At 41.2% G+C, this 22,426-nt stretch overlaps 1 protein-coding gene across 2 annotated transcripts in view; it reads right to left on the bottom strand.

Annotated features, from left to right (window-relative positions):
• oxsr1b (oxidative stress responsive kinase 1b) overlaps positions 1-22,426 on the bottom strand; it is a 43,881-nt gene that overhangs the window by 11,601 nt on the left and 9,854 nt on the right. For both annotated transcript variants that reach the window (XM_085287080.1, XM_085287079.1), the window contains exons 3-11: positions 16,956-17,064; positions 10,193-10,334; positions 3,029-3,084; positions 2,692-2,801; positions 2,230-2,331; positions 2,005-2,138; positions 1,656-1,704; positions 269-334; positions 68-190 (exon numbers count right to left, since the gene is read on the bottom strand). In XM_085287080.1, the coding sequence (XP_085143206.1) occupies positions 68-190; positions 269-334; positions 1,656-1,704; positions 2,005-2,138; positions 2,230-2,331; positions 2,692-2,801; positions 3,029-3,084; positions 10,193-10,334; positions 16,956-17,064 (891 nt within the window). The remainder of the gene's footprint in view (positions 1-67; positions 191-268; positions 335-1,655; positions 1,705-2,004; positions 2,139-2,229; positions 2,332-2,691; positions 2,802-3,028; positions 3,085-10,192; positions 10,335-16,955; positions 17,065-22,426) is intronic.

Here is a 22,426-nt window from a genome sequence, read left to right on the forward strand (position 1 = left end):
CGTGGACTACAGCTAAAGTGTTAATATGTGCATGTGAGGGGAAAAAAAAGGAGGAAGTTCCATTTACCCGTATGGCTGCAGCAGCTGCTTTGCCTTCTTCGCTCTCTTCATCGAGCTCGTCATCGCTCCATTCCCATTCGCCGTCCTCTGTTTTATGCAGCCGACCGCTGGAGCCTGGCACTCGACGTACCTGATGCATTCACATGTAACACATCTGAGCTGATCTTCATAGCAGTAGAGAAGCGGGTTTAAAGCTTTGCTGCCTTACCCTTTTTGACCTCTCCGTTATTGTCGGCGCCCTCTGAAGCAACTTCTCGTGTAAATACTCGTGTGTCTGCCAGGAGAGAAAGAAACCATCATCAACATTTGTATTTATTCAAACATGTTTGACGAGGACAAACGGAAGCTTATCATTGGTCGGTCTGACTTCTGGTCAAATTTAGGACTGAATTCAAAATCTTTCACACCCGTCTTAAAAACATGCAACACTTGGATCCAATGACCTTGTATACACTCACTGGTCAATTCATTAGGTACTCCAGAAGTATCACTAAGACAACTGTGCATTCAAAGCTGGGAAGTATCCACCGTCTTTCTGACATGGTTACAGACTGCACATGAAAGGGCAGTTACTTTACTTTAAACATGACAGCTTGACCTAGATTTGAATCATATATGCACACTTTATTAAGTACACCTCTTAAACTGCTTCTTGTCTTATTGAATCTACGCTGCAAAGAACTGAGTAAGTTTTGGTGGCAAAAGGAGATTCAACCGCCTACTAGTGCGGTGTAACATGGCACACGAGTCCACTGAGGTCATCAAAATAAGGGCCTCTAATTTTACATTGATGAGTTCAAGACTTCTACTGGGCAACGTTTTGCTGCCAAGTTATCAAAGTCTCACTCTGAGAGTCAAGTCAGTCTTTTTAAATCTCATACTAAGCCTCAATCAATAAGATGCCTTACTGATGACTGAAGTTACAGCACGTTTGTTAAGTATCCTTGTTTGCAAGATAACAACAAATAACATTTAACAAGATGAACAGAAAAGAAATTCATAAATGGCTGTTTAAAAGTAGTTCCTGCATGCTCAACAGCACACCAGCTATAAAAGACTGACAAAGTCTGCCCTCTTCTGTCCACTCACGGTACTGTAGTAATTACAGCGAACAGGGATCACAGCTAGAAAACCAACCAGGTTGTATTTGGGCTGTGTGACTTGCTGAGCCAGCATTCTGGTTGTTCCAGCTGCTTGGGTACTGAGCAGCCATACACTGGCGTTAGACCGCTTATCCCTGCCTTTGTTAGAAACATAACAATAATAAGAGTAAGGCTGCAATGATCTCAGCTTGGGTCAGACACACTGACAAGTTGAAAAAGTACACAAAGTGCACAAACTGTTATTGGTTTATTTTCATCTTGTGACTCATCAATTACACCCCCTGCTTCTATCAACTGAAAACTTTGCGAGCAACAAACAATCCATCCAGTCATGAACAGCACAGTCTGAGCTGAGGCCATTCACACACAAACACTAGAGCGGACACAGACCTTTACTCGTCAACCGCCTCGAGAGCTGCCTGAAGCAGAGATGCTGCTGACTCACTGTGCAAAAGATTCGGTCTAAGTTGTGGAGGCAGCTCAAACACCTACCTTTGCCTTCTGAAAGAATTTATGCTTCAACAACTCTGATGATGTTGGCCTGAAAAAGAACAGCGACACTGAATTAGTTCTGTTAACCTGACTGATTCGGCTTTGCGGCTGCCAATAATAAATTTGTAAATGTTGTACAACTAGGTTTTTTATCTAGTGAAACAATGTCGCTGGAACAACAAGTCTGCTCAGTATGACTCCAGTAACAGGTTGCTTTGTTTCACATGTAAATCCGCTCTACTCAGTGTAAACTGACAGACTGTAAATCAATTTTGTAATTACCGCAGATGAGCAAAAATTGCATTTGATTAAAAAAGAAATGTATACAAGTAAATTATAATAAAAGCACCTTTTCTCAGGGTCTTTCTGTAGACACAGTGAGATCATCTTCCTGAAGGATTTGCCGTATTTCTTTACCATCTCCTTATCTGTGATGCCGGTCTCCAGACTTGGAGGGTCATTCTGCAGTGTCAGCATTAAGACCTAAAAGACACGAGAAAGACTTTGACTCACGTCTATTCATCGTTACGGTAAAATAGTAATAATCTAGCTTGTTAGGCATATTAAACTGTACCTTCATCGGTGGGTATTTGTGATAAGGCGCAGCTCCTGAAGCGAGCTCAATGGCCGTGATCCCAAAACTCCAAATATCTGCTTTGAAATCATAACCCCTCACCTGTTCAAGAAAGACACAGTGATTTACAACTTTGTACCGCATCACCTCATTCAAGTCAAAAGATACATCAGACTCCTCACTAGCTCCAGCTAGTTCTGCACTGCAGTAGAAAAAAAAAAAAAAAATAAAAAAAATAAAATAAAATGCAAGATAAGACTGTTTAATAATAATAATAATAATAATAATAATAATAATAATAATCTGCTAGTTTAATTCCTCCTGCCTTACTGGTGATGGTGCAGCAGAATGGCAGATTTCTAAAACGGTCTAAAATTAGGTCAAAACAAAAATATCTGCTTTGCAATTGGCCGTTTGTGCCTCCAAGAAACTCAGCTACTTCCTTCCTAGACGAGGACTGACCTGCTCCATGACCTCTGGGGCCATCCAGCATGGCGTTCCCACGAAAGTCTTGCGCACTTTATTTCGAGTGATGTCACCTCCCGTGGCTAGAAAGGCACTGACGCCAAAGTCTGAATGAAAAGAAAGTGAGACAAACAGACAAATAGCCCAAAGCAGCGAGTCAATAATGTTATTGTCGAGAGAGCGCGTTTCCCTCCACAGACTGCAGCTCATGTGCATAAATACACCGAGAAACATTCAGATGTCGAACGGGGGAGCAATAAATGAGGCTGCGGCACATTAACTCCAATCACTAATGACAGCAGAGGAAAGGCGCTGTTGCCTTCTGGGTAAATACCTGCAATCTGCACTGAACCATCATCCCCGAGGAGAATGTTTCCAGCCTTAAGATCTCTGCGAAGACAAGACAAGAATTTGTATATGAAACGAACATTTCTCACACAGCTGTCACATCAAAAATGCAAAGACATTTAAAGTCTGAATAATTTGAGTATTGAGGAATTCTTTCAGTTCAAAAGCACTTACAATTTGTAGGAGGCATCATCAAGCAACTAGCTCTTATAATTTTAGCACCATTTCTTTTGTTGAGAGACTTCATTACAGACACAGTCTGTGGTTAATTTGTTCATCCCTGCTCAGCCTCCCCTGGTGGCGATAAGAGGATTCAGCAGGGACGGCTGCCTGACTGCCTGTCTGCCACACAGAACGAATACTGCCACCTCACCAGCCAGACACAGAGTTGTCATAGCAACAGAGATAATGACGAAGGGTCAAGCGAAAGGCGAGGATATAAAAAAAATAAATAAAAATAAATAAAGGATAGCAGCAGTGTCACTGAGGACCACAGCTAGTGCTCTGTGCTGTCCAGCCTCTCAGGAAATCAATGTACATTTTAACACTGTAACACTAAAAGCTCACAGAATGCCAAGTACAGATTACTACACCCGAAAGATTTGCTTTCCAGAAATCACCCCAAGACTGCACTTTAAATTGCATCGGCAAGCAGACAAACGATTCAAAGGAGACAGAATCTGAGTCACGGAGCAGTTTATGTTGCTACCAGATGGAGGCAGTGCAGTAAAAAGCCTGGAAATCGAATGCTGTAGGATCCAGCCTGCAAACTAAAATGCATCTGAATGAATGTAAAAATAGAATAGGCTTCAGAGCACAGTGTTTGAGATGAGAATGACACAGCTTCCAAGAAACAAAGGCTCTCTTCACCACTTAATTAGGAATATAATTCAATCCAGAAAGACTGTAAAAGAACAAGCCAAATACCAAATATGTGGAGGGGAAAATGCTGCAGAGAGAAATGTGGTGTTTGCACAGATTCTTATGATTCTTGATGAAAGATAGTCAGACAAGACGAGTGCTGAAGCACGTTTACACCTTTAGATTTTCCGATTTGTCCAGAGGTTCCAGTTTATCAAAAACTACTCAAGGAACTAGAGAAGGCAGTTTGGCTTCAGGCCTTTTCTCCTGCAGCTACAAGCTCGGTGCACAGTTTTACCCAAGAAAGCATGCATAAGGGAGCCAAGAGTTTGTAGGCCACGCTTTAGATTTTTGGTTCAAATGCTGATGAATACTTGAGTGTAGAGGCCACTTTCAGTGAGAGTGCTTCACTGAAAACACCACACAGCCAAAAGATGTTGTAGTGACAGGGAGTGGGTAAATGCTGAGTACCAGAGGGAAGGAAGGCAGCGAACGTGACAATATTAGGACATTAGGAATGTTAAAGATGGGGATCCCTACTTCAGGGCTAAATGACTTTATGGATTAAACAGCTCTCGAGAAGCAGGCTGGGATACTAAGCATGCTGGTTGCACCAATGTCTTCTCTAAGCTACAGCTGAGGCAGAAAGAGCTGATTGTGCTCAATACTTTAATGTGAATTTATATCTAGGGGAGCCCAATTATGTAACAGTCACTGTAGGGACACAGATGCAGAGGAACAGAAAGGGTGGATGAGAAGTGAACATGACAGCGTTTGCTACTGGCTTTGAGACAGACTGTTAGAAATGTCTTCTGTCATACAAGTGTCTGAGCTCGTGGTTCTCCAGCTTGTCCCGCTGTCACTTCGCCGCCCTGACATAACAGCTCGGTGACATCAGGTCACAGTATCTCATAGTTCCCCGCACTTGTTACTTTTTCTTAGACGACCATTTTTACTTCAGAAATTAGGATAGGAATATTTTACGTCTGATAGTTAGATGTTGCTATTTAAAACAGGACTGGAAAGGTGGTGCTGAGTGGACCAACTAAGCTAAAAGGAAGGTTTGGAGGTATCCTCAGATTACCTCTCCTCATTTGCACAGTCACCGTCTTTCTCTGAAGGTCCAGTCGTGTCTTTTCATGCTTGTGATTCAGCATTTATTCTAGCCCTCTTAGTAGGTTCTTTTTAGTATTAAAGTCTAAGCCTAAGAGTGTACAGCCAGTAGTTTGGGCACAATAGTCTTCTGAGCAAAATACAAACACTGGTAAGCTAACATGTTCACAGCTACAAGTCAAATATGTTGGTGCTAGCAATGCTGACTGTTGCATTGGCATGCTACATTTGCTAATCTGAGTTAAAAAACAGACTACAGCTAAAGCAGACAGGACTGACCTAAGAAGCAAAACAGAGGTGTTTAGTTCAAAAACTATATTTGTACTTCCTTATATTAAAATAAGGTGGGTTTTTAAGCAGTTTTTTTTTTTAAATGGTTCTTTCCACGTGACATTAAATTATATGTAGCCATTAACGTCGCCTAACTGTTTTGACATTTCACTGGACATTAAAATTTCAACCTGCTGGAGGCAACAAGGGAAAAAAGTTATCAGGATTCAAAATTGGAGGATTGGAAAATTTTAAAGAAGTACTTGAGGGCCGCAAGAAGTTGCAATCTGAGTCATTATGTCCCAGTGAATCAAACTCGTCTGCATTGTGTCTCTTTACAACAGGGGACTCGACTCAATAAAACCAGGTGGCAACCAGTTATTACATAAAAACAAGGGCAACCATGCCTTGCCATGCAATGTCATTTTGCAGAATTTTTGAATTTGTCTTAAATCTGTGAGGTTCTGGTTGAATGTAAGGAGTTAATGTGGATTTCTCTGCATGCAGACAACAACAAATTTGCAATTTATCATAGTTAATCACAAACAGATTGCATGTAATTTCCCAATTTCAACACATTCAACTGCAAATTAAGAGCAGATTGAGTCAGTGTTAGTGCCAGTTTATCGCAGTATTGATGCACCAAAGTCACTTTGAAGACAACAACTGACCGTTACTGATCGCAGACCTGGTCCCTGTCTTCAAAGCAACAATTTCAAAAGGCAAGGAGACTGCACGTTTATTACACATGATTGCAATAACTTAGCTCTCCAACCACTAACCACTGTTTTTCCTTGTGTGACTGTAATATTATACAGCTGCTTAGGTATTTCAAACAGGGGAAAAAATGAAACAAAAAAAACACTGTTGATGTATTGATACCAATGGACAAATACTCTTTGTTTCTCAAAACAGCTTCTTTTCAAGGTACATCAGTCCTAACTTTAATGCTTCTTTTATAAAGAAACCGTAATGTTAGCAATGATTCTCTCATGTCCTCAGAGTGACTTCAGCATCTACATTTCCATATATGACATCATCATCACCACTGCAGTCGTGACATGCTCCTGTTCAGCGTGTTGAAATTGACCGAAAACAAATAATCCCTCGAAAATAATTTTGTATGAGGATTTTCACTTATAACACGCTCTGCTGTGAAAGAAAAACACGTGAAGCTCTCCATCATTCACAAAGCGTGATGAAGACGATCTAATTGAACCTCCTGCATTCATTCAGGAACTGTGTAGGCTGTGGTTCACTGCAGTAGATTGTGATGCTCTGAGAAAAGGGGCTGCAGAGTGTGGCCAGTCATTAAGATTCACAGGAAAGGAAAAGGAGGAGGAGGAGGAGGAGAGAGGAGCTGGTGACACAATGCACCATGCAAGTTCAAAGAAATACTGGAGCAGATATGGGGTGGGGGGAGTAAATTTAAAGAGAAAAAAAATGAACTCTTAGAGTTATCGAGACATATGTTCAGTAGAGTGTTTCGCCCCCTTATATGCAGTGTAACCAAATTCTAAAATGTTTCCAGAATTTAAAAGGTGTTATCTGAGCAAAAGATACTAAATGGTGAACAAGATACATGTGGTGTTTTCACATTTATGACCTGCTGAAATTATAGCCGGGCAATAGTCAGGTGGGAACAGCCATGGTATGAAACTGTCAAGAAGATTTATCATTCTCATCTGGCAGACTGTGCACCTTGCATCTCCACCAGGTCACCTCCTATGACATTACATCCCGGTGCCAGGCACACAGTGGCCCTAACAGGGCAGTAAAAAGAAGGTTTATTAGGTGCCTTGTGGGTCTTCTGCAGATTTTTCCATCCTCCCCTCTTTCCAGAATACCATCATCCCAACAAAATGATTTTTCTTCTGCATCCACTTTAATTGCCGTTTCCATATCCCTGAATTTCACATTGTATTTGAAATCAAACCAGAGACCACCATGACTTGATCATACCCAAACCACGCAGTGAGTCATTTGCTCGGCAAAGCCCTCTCATGTACCTCATTAGTGAAGTTTAAGAGATGCGTAACACCAAGAGCTCACCACAACAGTAAGATCGCTGCTGCCCAGGAGGCTTTAGCTACTGAACTCCAACAAATCAACTTGGAAAAAAGTCAAGCACAAGTTTTATTCTTCTCTTATGTGTTTGGTGACTGAATGCTGTTAAAATTAGAGGACAAGTGTCACCTTTGAATCAGGGACTTTTCAGACTGCTGTGAATGAGAAGGTGAAGCAATTCACCGTCTTGTGATAAATGTCTCCGCTTCAGCCCACAGCTCAGGTCGTAAGACTCTAATTGCTTTCCTGCAGTCCTGGCCTGCATGGAACGTATCATGTGACACTTTCTGTTTTCCCCTCCTGTCTCATAAAGCCTCAGCCCCTTGACTCTTTCCTCACCCCTGCCCCGAGGCTCCGACTCATATGATCCAGCTTACACGGGGTGAAAACAGGGCCGTATGTGGATATTTACATCAGCAAGCGCTCGTCAACTCGTCACCCTTTACTCTCTTCACGTCAAGAACTTTCAACGCTGGAGTTGCGTTACATTTTCATTCTCACAAATCACACCTTGCAGTCCAGGGCTGGAGTGACGTGGAGGATTAACGATCTAGTCGCGATTCTATATTGTCTCCTTCCAACAGACACCAGTAAAAAAGGCAAAAACATTTTCCCCTCTCTGGCACTGACTGATAACCCTGTCAGATTATGCTGAAAGTTGACACTTGCATCCTGCAGCAGAGGCACCGCTGCGGTGGAGTTTTCTTTTAATTAACACATTAATTTAAACAGTGTTTATTGTAAGTCCTTTTACCTCCATCTGTAGTTTCTATATGACAGAGTATTTTTCTAATTAGCAGCTTAATGAGCTGAAGATATAATTGTCTATTAGTTCAGCTACACAGGTGTTGACAATACATTCCTCATCCGAGCTCATGGTCGAACAAGCCTCTCTCCGTTTCTCATTGGCATTCTACTCTGATTACTGCTGAGCACTTATCCATGGCAAAAAGCTATGCATTATTTACGCACGTAGCCTGACCAAGGCTAAGCGAATGCCGGTGGGAGAACAGAGGAGTGTGAATAAGTGAGCAATGAATATTACATACGTAGGAAATATTATGGTGGCTTAGAGTTCATTATAACAGCCTGAGTGCAGGGACTTAGCTAGGTCTTGAACTGGCTTAAAGGGGAGCTTTTGGTATTTCCTGTGGCATGCAAATCTGTCATTGACACATTTAACTTGCATATTCATAGAGAAACTCTTTATCATCATTAGCCTGTGAAAGCTGTGAGTCTGCTTTCAGATGCTTTTCAGCACCTATTAAAAACACAGTGATTACGCCTTCACAGTTTTTAAACTAAGATGATACATCTAAATTGAACAGACTGATTTTCATTCACAATCATTCTTAAGTGGTAAGCCACAAAGCAATCATTGCTGCTTCCCCCCCCCCCATTTGTTGCATCCCACTGGTGAAGTATTGCCACGTCACAATATACATAACAATGACCCTGACCTTCAGAAGTGAATGTGTCCATTACTAGTGCGCAGTCAAATGCCTCATCTGATGACTAATCTGATACAAACCACTAACATATCATTTTCTTAAAACAAAATCAAGCAAGTTCAAAATGATTCTTTATCTTAAAGCACTGGACCTTATTGTAGCATATCTGTTTATCCTGTGGGAAAGAAACCATTTCAACTCATATGCCATACTTAGAAAACTTTCTCCTGATTGGCTGCCCCTCAAAACAGAAGGTTCAACCAGCAGGTGGCTGCAACCTTTAACAAACTATTTAATCAATGTAGATATAAATATATTTTTTATATTTATATCTGTATTTATATCAGTTGGTGGCTATTAATTTAACTATTTGAGTATGAGCCACTGGAATCTGTAGCATGTGTCATTTTCATGGCAGTGTCCGATTTACAAAGGCTGGAGCTGGGCAAGCTGTGATGTCACCAGCTTTTTCTGGTTCTTTATTCATGCCCCTTGTGGATAAACCTCTGGTCTTTGATGGAAGATCGATGGGAAGACTAGCATGCTCTGAGATCAGTTACCATCTGCGTGTTTATGGAAACAGAACTAGCATTTGCAAGTTTAAGTTTTCTTAGCTACCTCAGACAGTGCAGTGTACAAAGACTCTGAACAGCCCATTAGCTTGGAAATCCATGATGATGGAGAAGGGGCATAAACTTGTGCCACTTGTGGTTTAAAAAACAAAAACAAAGCACGAGGATAGCAGGCTCTAGCAATATTGTTATATTATGAGAAATGACTTCATTGAGTTCAATTACCAGATTTGCACAACCTTAATTTTTTTTATTAATATTTTTAACCCCCTTAATCATCTCACACAAAATTCAGCTATGGTTGTTTAAAATTTGATTAATATACTTTAAGTCAAAGTTTAGGCCTGTTTTTTTATTACGTTTGTTTTTCTGTTTCTTTAAGAAACTTAAACCAGAACAGCTCTACTACACATGTGTGATTGATATAGTCCATTATAAAAACCTTTAATGAGCCCAGTAAGAGCAGCCATTACCATGGCTTTTAAGGAAAGACGTCTGAGCTTGATTTATGTATTCATTAATATTAAGGACTAATAATTAAATCTGCATGTCAAAAACATCAAGTTTTGGTGGCCTACCATAAATTTATACAGGAATCTCTTCTATGCAGACAGCATGATGTGATTTAATGTTGCAGTTACACACATATTCACACATATGCTTCAATACAAATACAAACTGCCCAGCATAAAAACATAATGTCCTAGGGTAGCAAAGCAGGCATATTATTAGCATGACACTATTAGCGACAGAGGAGAGAATATCAGGGGCTGCGTTTCTGCTCAATAAACCCTCAAGCACAACAGGCCTGGTTACCTGTGGATCTGTCCGTTCTTGTGTAGGTACTCCAGGCCCTCAAGAACATCTCTCAACACTGTGGCTATGCTGGCCTCATCCAGGACGCCGGTCTTGTGCTCCCCTCGTGAGATGATATGCTTGATCACATCCAGCACTGAGCCTGGAAAGCAAAAACATTGCAACTCTTCATTTTACTTTACTGCTAACAATCAGTTTTCAACAATGTTCAGACTGGTCAGAAAAATCGTTTCTCGTTGTAAATGATGATCCAGAGTCACCGCAGGCCAGCGTGTACCATTTGTTAAGTCTACTCCAAACCAAATCCTTTTTATGAAAACACATACTTCCTCATGGATTGGCAGACATTCAGTCAAGATAACTCAAAGTATAATCTTACATTGTTTGGACAAATTAGATTTTGGGGTACACAAGGATCTTTCTCCCGGCTCCAGTAAAACTGATTTAATTAAAGGAAAAAACAAATCATTCAGCTTTGTTAAAATAGAGCACTTTAACCATAAACAGCTCCATGACCTTTTAATTTGGCAATGGCAAAACAAACAATAGATGGGGAAATGGAGGGAGACTGGAACAAGCCAGAACATTAATAACCAAAGGGTAAGCCCAACCTTTAGAAGAATCCCTACTGTGCTAGGATTTTTAAGATCAAATAAGAAAACAGCAGCTACGCTTGAATTTCTGATGAAAGTGTAAAGTATCACATTATAACTTTAACTATTTATTGCCATAGCACAGTCATACTTTGTACAACAGTACAACTAAATACGGCCCCACATTGGTGCTGGAAAAAAGGCCAGCAAATCACAATAAGTAAACACCATATGTACAGCATGTGCAGAAAATATGCAGAGAATATTTTCAGAGATGCAAGTAATTACGGAACATTTCAAGATCAATTTCAGCACAGCTCAGTGATTTGAGTCTTGATTATTGATCTTATATGAAAGGGGACAAAACTAAGCACAACCTGACGTGAATGCGTTGGAAATGGATCAAAATCCACATGGGGGGGGGGATATGTCATCATTTGAGGGTACGAGTCAAACAGTTGTTTTTGTCTTCAGTGAATGGAGAACCAGAGTAGCTGTGTTAACTGACCTGCCCTGATTAGAGCAAAAAAGACAGGTCACTGTGTCTCCAACTGCTTTGCTCCTGTTACATAAAAGAGTGCTATAACTGACTGCTGTCAGTATACAAGCTCCTTTGTGCAGCTTTCCACAAAATAAAAAAAGAAAAAAACACACAAAAAAACCCAAATACCTCTCTGAAAAGAGGTCGAGTTATTTGCATTCTGTGTGACAGAAAATTGGGCGACACTGGTGAGTGGTAACAAAGCAGAGAAGCGAAAAGAAAGCCACTTGCCTGACAACCTTTATTGTGCTGCAGCGAGACACAAACGTCACACAGCCACACTGTGCATCTGTCCCTGAAACTCTAAAACAGAAGCTGGAAAAAGGTCCCTTTAAGGTCTGGCGACGGCTCATGACAATTCCAGGTTAAATTGATTGTGTTTTAACAAACAATGCCAGACTAGAGGTGCAAAGATATTTATTTGCTCAATCATTTCAGGATGTCTTCGCCTGCGGCACTTAGTTGAGCACTCGCTGCATTACCCCAGAGGAGCCGAGGATGATGGGCCACCTGAGACTAGACAGTGTTATTACAGAGTCATACACAGAGAGACAGAAAGGCAGAGGAAGAGGGGAGCGAGGGAGAGGCGATGAGTTCAACGGGTTTATCGCGCAGTGACGGTGCAAAGCAGAAAATGTGATTCAGCGCTGAGGGAATGAAACAACGAAAATTCAAGGAAAAAAAACACATGAGGATCGGCAGGAAATGCATCCTAGATGTGTGTTTGAGTGTGAAATAATAGGTGTGTACGTGAGCATGTGAAGGAGTGAACTGGGAGAGTAAAAGAAGAGTGCAGCTTCTCTGATGTGACGGCTCTTTGAAGCTCATTGAGAAAAGGCAGCCGGTTTGATTTTTTCTCCCCTCCTTCGTATATAGTTTCCTTCCTCTTGCAGAGCTTCTGCTCAGTCTGTTTTCCATCTCCATATGTGAAATGGCTCGATGGAGGAGAGAAGGAAAGAGGTGACAGCTGACAATGAGGGAAGCTTTACGGAAAAGGAGGCTAGGTGAACAGAGCCAAATCCAAATCAGGGGTTATGTAGTCCAAATGAGCTAGCAGATGAATAATAGGATGATTATGAAGCTAATGTGGCAGACCTTACAGGCTTTTTACGCAAGAGAATTTGAAAAGTCATGACTCCACTTGATCTTTATACTATTAAATAAAAGCATCACTTTATTATAAGGCAATGTAGTATTTCACTTTCTTGCCAAAGAGGTAGATCAAAAGATCATTACTAAAAGTCTTTATTTCAGAACACACACCAACCAGAACCTCTAAAGTCCACTAACAGGGCTGTTGAGGCTCAGTAGGTAGAGTGGGAGGGTCTACCAATCCAAAGGATCAATTCCCCAGTCTGCTTGTTGAAGTATTCCTGGGCAAGCTGGTTACCCCCTGTGCGAATGTGTGTGCAAATGTTAGACAAAGCACTTAAGTATTTAAAAAAGCACTTGTATGAGGATGAGTGCATTTGATTGGGCTGTAGTAAAAAAGTGCTTTGAGTGCAGTTACAGTAGAAAAGCAATTTATAAGTAGCGGTCCATTTACTTCAGCTGATCTAATTTATTTGTTAAAGATGTCAAATATCAATAATCTCCTATGGTACCTGATGGTTTTTTACAGAGGAAAGAAAAACCACCACATACATTCAAAACAATACTTGACAGGTGGTTTGATGATTGTACGAGTTCTCTATCACTCCATACAGTGGGCTAACTTTAAACTGATCGGTCGCAAGGGCCTCGAGCACCGTCTGTGCGACTGTCCGCGCTGATCGCATCTCTTTAGGCAACTGTTGCTGTTTTTGTAAAGAAAACTTGCACCTAAAAAAAGATTCTTGCAGGAAAGCACGTTCACAGAACTGCTTGGCAAGTGACTGGACAAACCAGCTATTATATCTCACTTATAACATGCTCAGAGCTGCATGTTTCAGGTGTTGGCCAGTAGTTTCTCATGGAACACTGCTTGGTGAGTAACTGACTGCTTGGCTACAAGTGAATAGCTTGAAATCTGGAGAGATTGATTCTCTTGTGATTGTGATCTCATGAATTGTGCAAGAATCCCACTGCCTGGCAAGGCTGCTGACAAGTCTCTTTTAAACTAAAGTGGCCCGAGGAAAAGGTCCCGCAAGTGCAAACACACACAGCATGATGCAGGCTTTGGAGGATTACTAAATGCCAGCCTTGTCAGCCTCTTTCAGATTCATCTGATTGAACTCTTCATGCCTCATTAGGTTGTTTTAGCAAACTGACAATGACTGACAGGTTAACAGTCCAAAGGTTCATTCTGCATGGGAAAGACACCTGATAGGTTAGAAATCCAGAGGACGAGTTCTTACAAATCACATGGAATAAATTAAGCCTTCACAGTGGAGTGCACTGTGGAGAATATAAACACTGCAAAAATAATTATTTCAATTACATTCATGCACATTTTTAGTGACTAAGCGGCAGCACTTTTCCATTTCTCTGCTTTATCTATGAACGTCACCTTTGCAGACTATTCTTATGATCAGAGCAGGAACTTTGAGATCTAGAGAGGATGAGAGAGTAAAAAAGGGGGAGGAGGGGTATGGGGAAGTGAGAGCTGTTGCCAACTGTGCTAAAGGCCAATGGGGAATGCCAAGTAAAGTTGGAGGAAGAAAGTGACGACAGCATATGGGAGGGGTTGCAGCAAGGCAAGGGTGGTGTAAAAATATGGTTACTGGTTCAGACTGAAAGAAGCCTGTCAGAAACTTTTAATAAGATGCAAAATTTTAGGAGGGTTGGATTTCATAGTCTTCTCTACGTGAACCTGGAGACGCCTCGAAAAGCTCCCCATCAGCTTTTAGCAGCAGCTGAGGACCACACTACGATCTGAGAAATCCACCGGCTCCGAACTCGGCAGAGCTTTTTCATGTGCTAAATTCAATCATATCTGCTGTCAGCCGGGCTCTACTTTGGGTGGCAGTGCATTGAGCTCAGCAGCAGCGCAGGTACAGTTGGCCGGGAAAAGTTGCCGTTTGATCTGGAAACGCATTCCTTTTCTTGCTTTGGCACGACTCACTCCATCCCTGTGGGTTTCCGAAGATGTATCTTCGTTGAGAGTTGAGTCAGTGACAGCTTAAGCGACGCTGTAATGAAACAGTCCTTCACATGTCACATTCAGAACAGGAATTTCCTGAAAAACTATGCCTGCAGCGCACCTACTTTGAAACTCAACTCTGCAAGTTAAGCCTTGAATGGGAGAGTCAGATAAGAGATCCGTCCCGTGTTAGGGTTAGACCTCAAATACATTAAAGGGAACATTAAATCTACAACACTGTGGCACATATACTAAAGAAGCATCATCACCAACTTACTACTTATCAAAAGGTGGCTAACAGCGTACCACTCTTATCCCAGTAGCACATGCTAGTCCTCAGGCGTGTTGCCAGTTAGGAGTAGAAAACCCCTAAATGGCACTTGAACATGCCAAGTCAGACACTTGGCATTCAAAAGGTTCTAAAGGTTTCTAAGAACTGACTTCAATTTACAAACTACTTTTAGTGATCTAATTTTTTCTGCTTCTGTGCTCGTTGGCTTTTACATTCTCCAAATCACCGTCTATGATCTCGACGACTTACTGAGATTAGTGTCCACTTCAACAGGTCTCTTATAGTTTCCAGTACCCTTTTCCCATACACAGATTTTCCAAAGGCATTCAGTCCCAGATGTTCTGCATTTTCATTTTCACCTACCTAAGAGACACACATGAATAAAGTTAAGCTAACCAGCTAGGCCCAGCTCTTTCTGGTTTAAGTTATTGCCTTATTGGCCAAGCTCCTATCAAAGAGGTCCTCAATATTATTCAGCTGCTTGTTCAGACAGCATCCTCTCCTGTAGTCAGACAAACTTTAGTGTCTGTTAATGTGGTCGGGCACTAGTACGGACAGCCAGGCAGCACTAATCAGAAACTGCACAGGTGGAGAACTGGTTCATGGGCTCTGCTGCCTGACGCTGCAGAGAACAAAAACTATAATTACCACCTGCAGTCCAAGAAGGGGACCGTGGAGTTTGTCAGCAGGATAAGAGACTCACTTGAGAGGCTGATTACATTTGTCTGTATTATCAGTCTCACACCATTATAATTCTAACTGTAAGATAGTTAAAGTAACCAAGTTATTCCATAGCTAAAAGTACCCTCAGTTTAGAGTTCCTTTTGTGTTAGTCAACATAAGCAATAGTCAGAAATCATCTTATTCTTAATGTTATAGTTTCAGAAAACATAAATTATGTCTGAAAGTGTGAATAGGTGCTGCAGTATGTAAAACAACATTTTTCTCTACTAGCAATGACACCTGACGAACTTGACTTTTTAGCCAAAAACTGTTTAAAATGTCTTTAAAAAAATATCCAAAACATGTCCAGTGTTTATCTTCCAGAAGCATAAGAAAGAAATCAGGGTGGAGCTGTAGGGTGGAGGGTTTCTTACGCTCCATCAAGCCACAGCAGCTGCAGACAGAAGCTTGCCTTCCTCTGGGCTGGTATGCTCTGCCTGTGGAGTGATGGTCTATAAACTCGACCTCATTTCAGGTCCGTCTCCATGGCAGACGTCGCCATGGCCATCATTTAATTACTCTGCACAATAAAACCCAACATCAAGGCCTTCTGTTAAACTGGGATAAGGGGAACGAGAGAGCCCATCTTGAGTGGTGTCTGCTCCTGCTGTGAAGCTGGCCGTTTGCTTAAGCGTCGCTTGGCGGGCACAGTGCTCTGGGCACAGCTGCAAGACGGCTGCCAAGGGACTCCTGACTCGAGTATCTGAGTGCGCCAAGCACGCCACCTGGGCACTATCCGTTACAGTGGGACGCTGTTTACACAGGGGGACTGGAGTACCAAGGGAGTGTAAATGTTTAGTATGTTAGTGTGTTTGTGTACATTTGTGCTTGAACAGCTAAGTGTTTGAGATGGAAAGCAGGTTGAAGAGGCAGATGAGTGGTCTCTGCATCACTGTAAACAAATCACCATCACTCTCATTACTCTCATAGATGACAAAAGTTTGGCAGAAAACATTTCTCTGGATGCCTTTTCTGTCTCTGCAAGGTCCAAGGTAAAATCTCGACTACCTCACAGCCCTGATGGAAAAGCCCAAATACATGTTGTTGATGAAATTAAACCTGAACAATATAATCAGTTCCAGATGTAACAGTTGTATTCTGAGGTTTTCTTCTTCCATGGTGGCCTCCTCTTCACGCTCCTCTCACTAGTTAATTGCAGCACTGCCACATGGATGCCATGACGCCAGCCTGTGGGTTGTTATTACCTCTGCTCTGTCATTAGCTCCAGCACTGTACTGAATTAAAGCCCGGAAAGAACTGCAGCTCACAGGGGACACAATGAGGATCAGTGTTGTCACATTCCCCACAATCACAGTTAACATCACCGACAGCAAGAAGCCCAGCTTTCCTAACACTCACACTCTTGCCAAAGAATTGTGGACCCCGATAACATAACTTAAGTGGGCAGGACAAACAAATGGATCCTTTGCATCTTCCTCTCAGACAGTAATTTCTTTCTAGAACAAGATTACATATAATTGCCCGAGGGGAATCAAAATATTTAAATTGATAGGTGTTGACAGATTATAAATAAGGGGGGGAGCATCACTTACCGCCACTGAGCAGCTTCATAACCAGCCACAGCTCATCCTTTACCACAAAGGAGGTGTAATAAGACACAATGTTGGGGTGGTGGCACTGGCTCATGGCCTGAATCTCTTTCTGTTAAAGGAAGAAAAATGAAATATATGTTAATCTGCTAACACACACACTTCATTAAAATAGCTTGAAATTTTCAGAGCCAAAAGGTTCTATACCGATGATTTGAAGAGCAAGAAAAACATTTTTAGAGCTCTTAACAGAGTTGTTGGCTCTAAGATGAGCTATCATAAGACTCAATACATCTTACTTGTGATTTCATCTCAAAAACAAAACCAAAACAAATAGAGCCTAATAGCTAATTATAATAACTTCACTTCATCCAAAAAGGATGAGAAAAGCTTGAACAGTCACGACAAATACATTGATGCTGCTGCTATTCTTTCAATTTAGCGTGATCCTTAAAATTTTAATGATGTCAGTATTCACAAGAGACACAGGCACAGTCAGTGTAATGCACATCCCTGCAAAGATTAAAAACAAAAGACAACGCAGTCTGTACTCAGCCTTTTATACAGCTTTAAAGCTGTGTGTGTGTGTGTGTGTGTGTGTGTGTGTGTGTGTGTGTGTGTGTGTGTGTGTGTGTGTGTGTGTAAAGAAGGGAGCTGAGGTAATGCTGGCACAGAGGTCTAATCCATCACTTCAGCACCAGTCCCAAATTCATTCGAGGACAGACAAGCTTCCTCAGAGGAATAAAATCTGTCCGACTTTGCGGGTGGAACCACTGATTCACGCAGGTTTTGAAGGCTCGGCAAGTGAATGAACCTGTAGCTGCAGAGCCACCGCAACTTATTTCTTATTAACCACTCGAGCAGAAGAGTGTCAGGAGACCACCAACCACTTTTAAAATCCTTTTAGTTTTAAGTTAAATAGTGCCAAAATGATCAGCTGCCAGTTGTTCATCTGTTGATATCGGCTTTCACAACAGCTGATAAAGGCAAGAGAAACACCATTCAACCCTGGTATGAGTGTTGAGTAAATAATAAAAATTACAAAAAGTTTGGTTTGTGTCCAAAAAAGAAATAAAAAGAAATTTAAGCATTTTATATTATATTATATTTTTAATTTGGTTGGTTTATCAAGCGACAGCTCAAACCTTTGCTAAAGTTTCTGTACTGTGTGCAAAATGGAAGACAACCCTCAGTTTTAACTTAATATTATAGTCTTTGAGTATTACAAAGTTAAAGCCCATCATTAAAGCAGAGGTTTGTGACACAGCTTGATAATAAAGTAAGTAAGTAAAATAATTCCGTTGTTGTGTGCAAACAGAAATAATGTATGCTTTCTGCAGAACGCTGAATAGCCACGTTGAAGGAAAAAAAACCCTTGGTGATTGGCTAATAATTTTGATTCAGAATAGACACCATTTCATCTGAACATATAGTATAAACAAGTATAAACATATTATTAGTATAAATATACTGTTGATACAAAAGGTGCAAACAACGTTTTAAGATGATTTGGGGTTTTATCAAAAATTACGACATTAGGGTATTGGGTTGATAGGTTGCTCCCCCCCTCGTAAGGTGCTTAAAGGAGAAGCCTTAACACTCAAGCTAAGGTATCAATCAATAGATGCCTGTGAGCCAAAGAGTAAGCAATCAAAGTCAAATATTCAATCAGCATAAATGCTTAGCTACACAATGTGCATTAGCAGCAGCAAGCATCTGCTGCAGAGTCATCACTATTGACTCTGGGTCCTTCAGTTAGTGCCTAAGAATTGCTGGGGTTGGTGAGCGATGCCGTGTTGTCCTTAGAAGTCAAAAAGAGGGTTAAGAAGGTGAAGTGACATAATAATAAGGGAGTCTACAGGCGTGCATCAAAGTGACTGGACCACAAAAATTATGTTATGTTTAAATGCACACAGAGTGTAAAGGGTAGTAGTACCCAAGTTTCCCAGAAAATAAATAAATAAACAAGGAAAAAAGACACTGAGAAACCTCACAGATGTTTTGAGTTTACTAACCAACAGGTGAGCCCACATACCCACACTTGGCTTCTTAAACTAAGTTATATTTGATCATCAAGCAGCTGAATAAATTTAAGTCTGTCAATGAAAGTGAACCATGCGAGTCGTCTTCCCCATCAGGGTGAGACAGGCTCTCCCTCCCTCTTCTTTGCTCTGTGGACCAGGCAGGGTAACCCCAGCAGAGAAAAACAATGAGATAACAGGAGATATATGGTACTCGGGCAGTTGGCAGTTCTCATCTTTTCCAGCAGACGATGTGAGAAAGGGAGACTCTTTGTTGTGAGGATTAGGTGGCTGTAAACCCATTCTGCAGCAATGATCCTGGAAATGCTCTCATGACACAAAACACAATTTTTATATTTTTAACTGTGCAACCTTCAATACTTGATGCTCACTCGTTGTGTTTTGTCTTAAAAGTAGTTCAAGTATCTTCCAAATACTTTACCTGCATAAACTACAATGTCCTTGACTTTGTACTTTATGCAACAGGTGAAATTCTTCTTCAATCCTCTTAATAAAAGGAACTTGGTCAAAACATTAAACCTAAATTGAGCAATGTAGTCACTGTGCTAACCATTAACTGTTGTCAGACATTTTTGTCATCCACATGTTCTATATGCTTTCTGTTGAGGGATTACTGAAGCTGAAATCATAAAAATTGCAAAACTACTTCCTCCAACCAGTCTTTCCCCTGGCCTTTGTTGGGTGTTACGATGACTTCATGCCAGCGCATAGAGCCGTTTCATTCAGTGCATCTAACCTGCAAAGCACACAGCTGACACACCTCTGCACAACAAATAAGTTCACCTGGACCAGATTACAATTATAATTTTAATATCTAAGCCATTGAAGAAATTAGAAGAAGCACCTTCGGTATCCTAAATAGGACAAAATGTCGAATCAACTACACTAATGACCATCTGTGTGATATTCATAAGCTGCATGAGTATGTACATTAGCTTATATGTAATAAATGATTCATCTCCTCAGAGACCCCTCACTTCCTGGCTTAATGCTACTGACAGAATCCTGGTGCCACTGCAAAAACTGTCATCTTTACTGTCATTGTTTGATTGGCTACTGTTCACGGGTTGGGTAGCGTTATGCTTAAATGATTACAGTTAAACAAAAAGCTCAGGGTCAGAGCTTGGGCAGCACAGTGGCATGTCTTGGTAAAATGTGGGCGGGGAAAAAATAAATAGCGTTTTGTGTATATATGTGTATGAAACATCCAGAGAGGCAGCAGAGGACAGAAGCTGCAGGCTTGTAAATGACACCAAAACACACTTAGTCACTCTGTTTTTATTACATAATTATTTTGGTACAAACATTAACCTGGTAGTGTGGCACTGTGTTGGGATTTACTCACTTAACAGAAAATTCGCCTGCATTTGTCCTTAATTTTGAACACGACATGCGCTCTTCAACACTACAGAAAGATTATATTATGACAACAACAAAAATTCTCATATTTCAGGTTTGTTTTTCCTTTTAAAATCTTTCAATAAGAGACTGCCCGGGGTCTTTCCCTGACTCACAATGGGCCTCCGGGAGGTACAACTGCTCTGCATGTAGTTAAGGTTATCTTACACCCACTGGCTACTTCATTACCTCGGCCATATTGACATGATAGCATCACACTGTTGCTGTAGACTTCTTGGCTACAGAGCCATGATGTGAATCTCCTGTTCCACCACATCCCAAAGGTGCTCTGCTGCACTGAGGTCTGGTGACTGCAGAGGCCATTTGAATACAGTGAACTCACTGCCATGTTCAAGAAAACAGTTTGAGATTATTTGAGCTTATCCTGTGGCACATTAGCACACTTGATGCAGCCATCAGAAAGTGGGTACACAAAGTATACCCACAAAGGCTTGGACATAGTTAGCTATAACACTTCTATTGATCACCAGGGTGGTCTTCTCCTGCTACAGCCCATTTCCAAGGTTTGCCATGTGTTGTGTTCAGAGATGCGCTGCTGCATACCTTGGTTGTTACAAGTGGTTATTCAAGTTGCTGCCGCCTTCCTATCAGGTCAAAGCAGAGTTGCATTGCTCTGAGTGGCTGATTACATATTTGCATTAACATGCAGTTGAACAGAGATCTTTTAAAGTGGCCAGTGAGTGCAAGTCTGCGTACTTTCCTGATATTTGTTAAACAAAAATGTATTTAATTCTTAATTAAATTAAGTCCAACTTGGCTAAAACAGTTTAATTTCAATACTGGTGATTTTCCTTTGACGGAAGAATAAAACTGCTGCTCTCCTTAACTGAAATTATACTGTTTATATATAGAGCAATAATAGCAGCGGTTGCCAATTACACATCATTTTTCTAAACCACGAGTGGGTAAAATAGGGAAGCAAAGATGCTCTTTAAAATGACCTTGTGACACAAGTGATGCAACATGAAAGGAAGTGACACCGACCTCGTCTCTCCATCTTGTGATGGGTCTAAAAATTTGCAATGACGCCAGGCTGATCACCAGCTTGTGCCTTCGAAATAAGTTTACATTTTCCAGGAAACAGAGTACCACTTCACGCCACTTAGATTTTCTCTATATAAGGAATGATCTATTCAGTATCTGCAGTATCCGATGGCCTTGAAACGGAGCAAAAAATAAATGCGCTATTGTCCCCAACTGAATACAGTGGTGGCTCACAAACTGGTGCCACAGAAACACACTGATGGCAGACACACAGAGAAGCCACTATAGAAGCAATGTTTACGTCATTATCAGCGACTCTGGACCTTACACACACGCACATTCACTGTGACTCGATGTCACTACAGCGTGCACACACAACTACTGCAAATCTAAGGCAAAATATACCAAAAATCAGTCTTTGTCATCTAGTTCTCAGAAATGGTTCAATTTAGACTGCTTGTTGTCAGAAATACCAATTTTTAATTTTTGGAATTTATATTTTTTAACACCTCTAAAATATCGATCACAGGTCGTAATGAGCAAAACGGAGTTTAAACATCTTTAAAAGCTGAAAACTCATCCACGCAGCATAAAATCAGCTACTACCTCAACAGGAAGACGTTCATCTCTTTAAAAGCAGTAACAATTATAAACTTCAGGGCCTTCTACATCTAGAGTGTAAAGGAAGAATTTCAAACGCTTGTTGCATCCTAATTTAAAGCAGCTCTTTCACAGAGTAAATCCTTTAACTGGGCACCCAGCTGGATGTGGAGCTAGGGGAGAAACTGTAGGCAGGAAATCCGATCTTGCTGTATTCCATGTGACTGCCTGCTCCGAGAATCCGGGAGCAACACTCCCCTGATTCATCCTCCAGAATTTCGAGGGCTAGCAGGGGGATAGGATCCTTTTCAGGTTGTATTGCAAGTGAGCTAACAGCAATCTCTTATCGTGATCTTCTATGCACACATATAGGTTTACACAATATTCATTTCCCACAGGTTTTTTTCCCCCCACAGAGTCTTGGATGAG

The sequence above is a fragment of the Mchenga conophoros genome, linkage group LG9, assembly GCF_057382185.1.
Source record: "Mchenga conophoros isolate Kocher_MC1m ecotype Shallow Benthic linkage group LG9, M_conophoros_male_GT1.1, whole genome shotgun sequence".
In the NCBI taxonomy this organism is placed as follows: Eukaryota; Metazoa; Chordata; class Actinopteri; order Cichliformes; family Cichlidae; genus Mchenga; species Mchenga conophoros.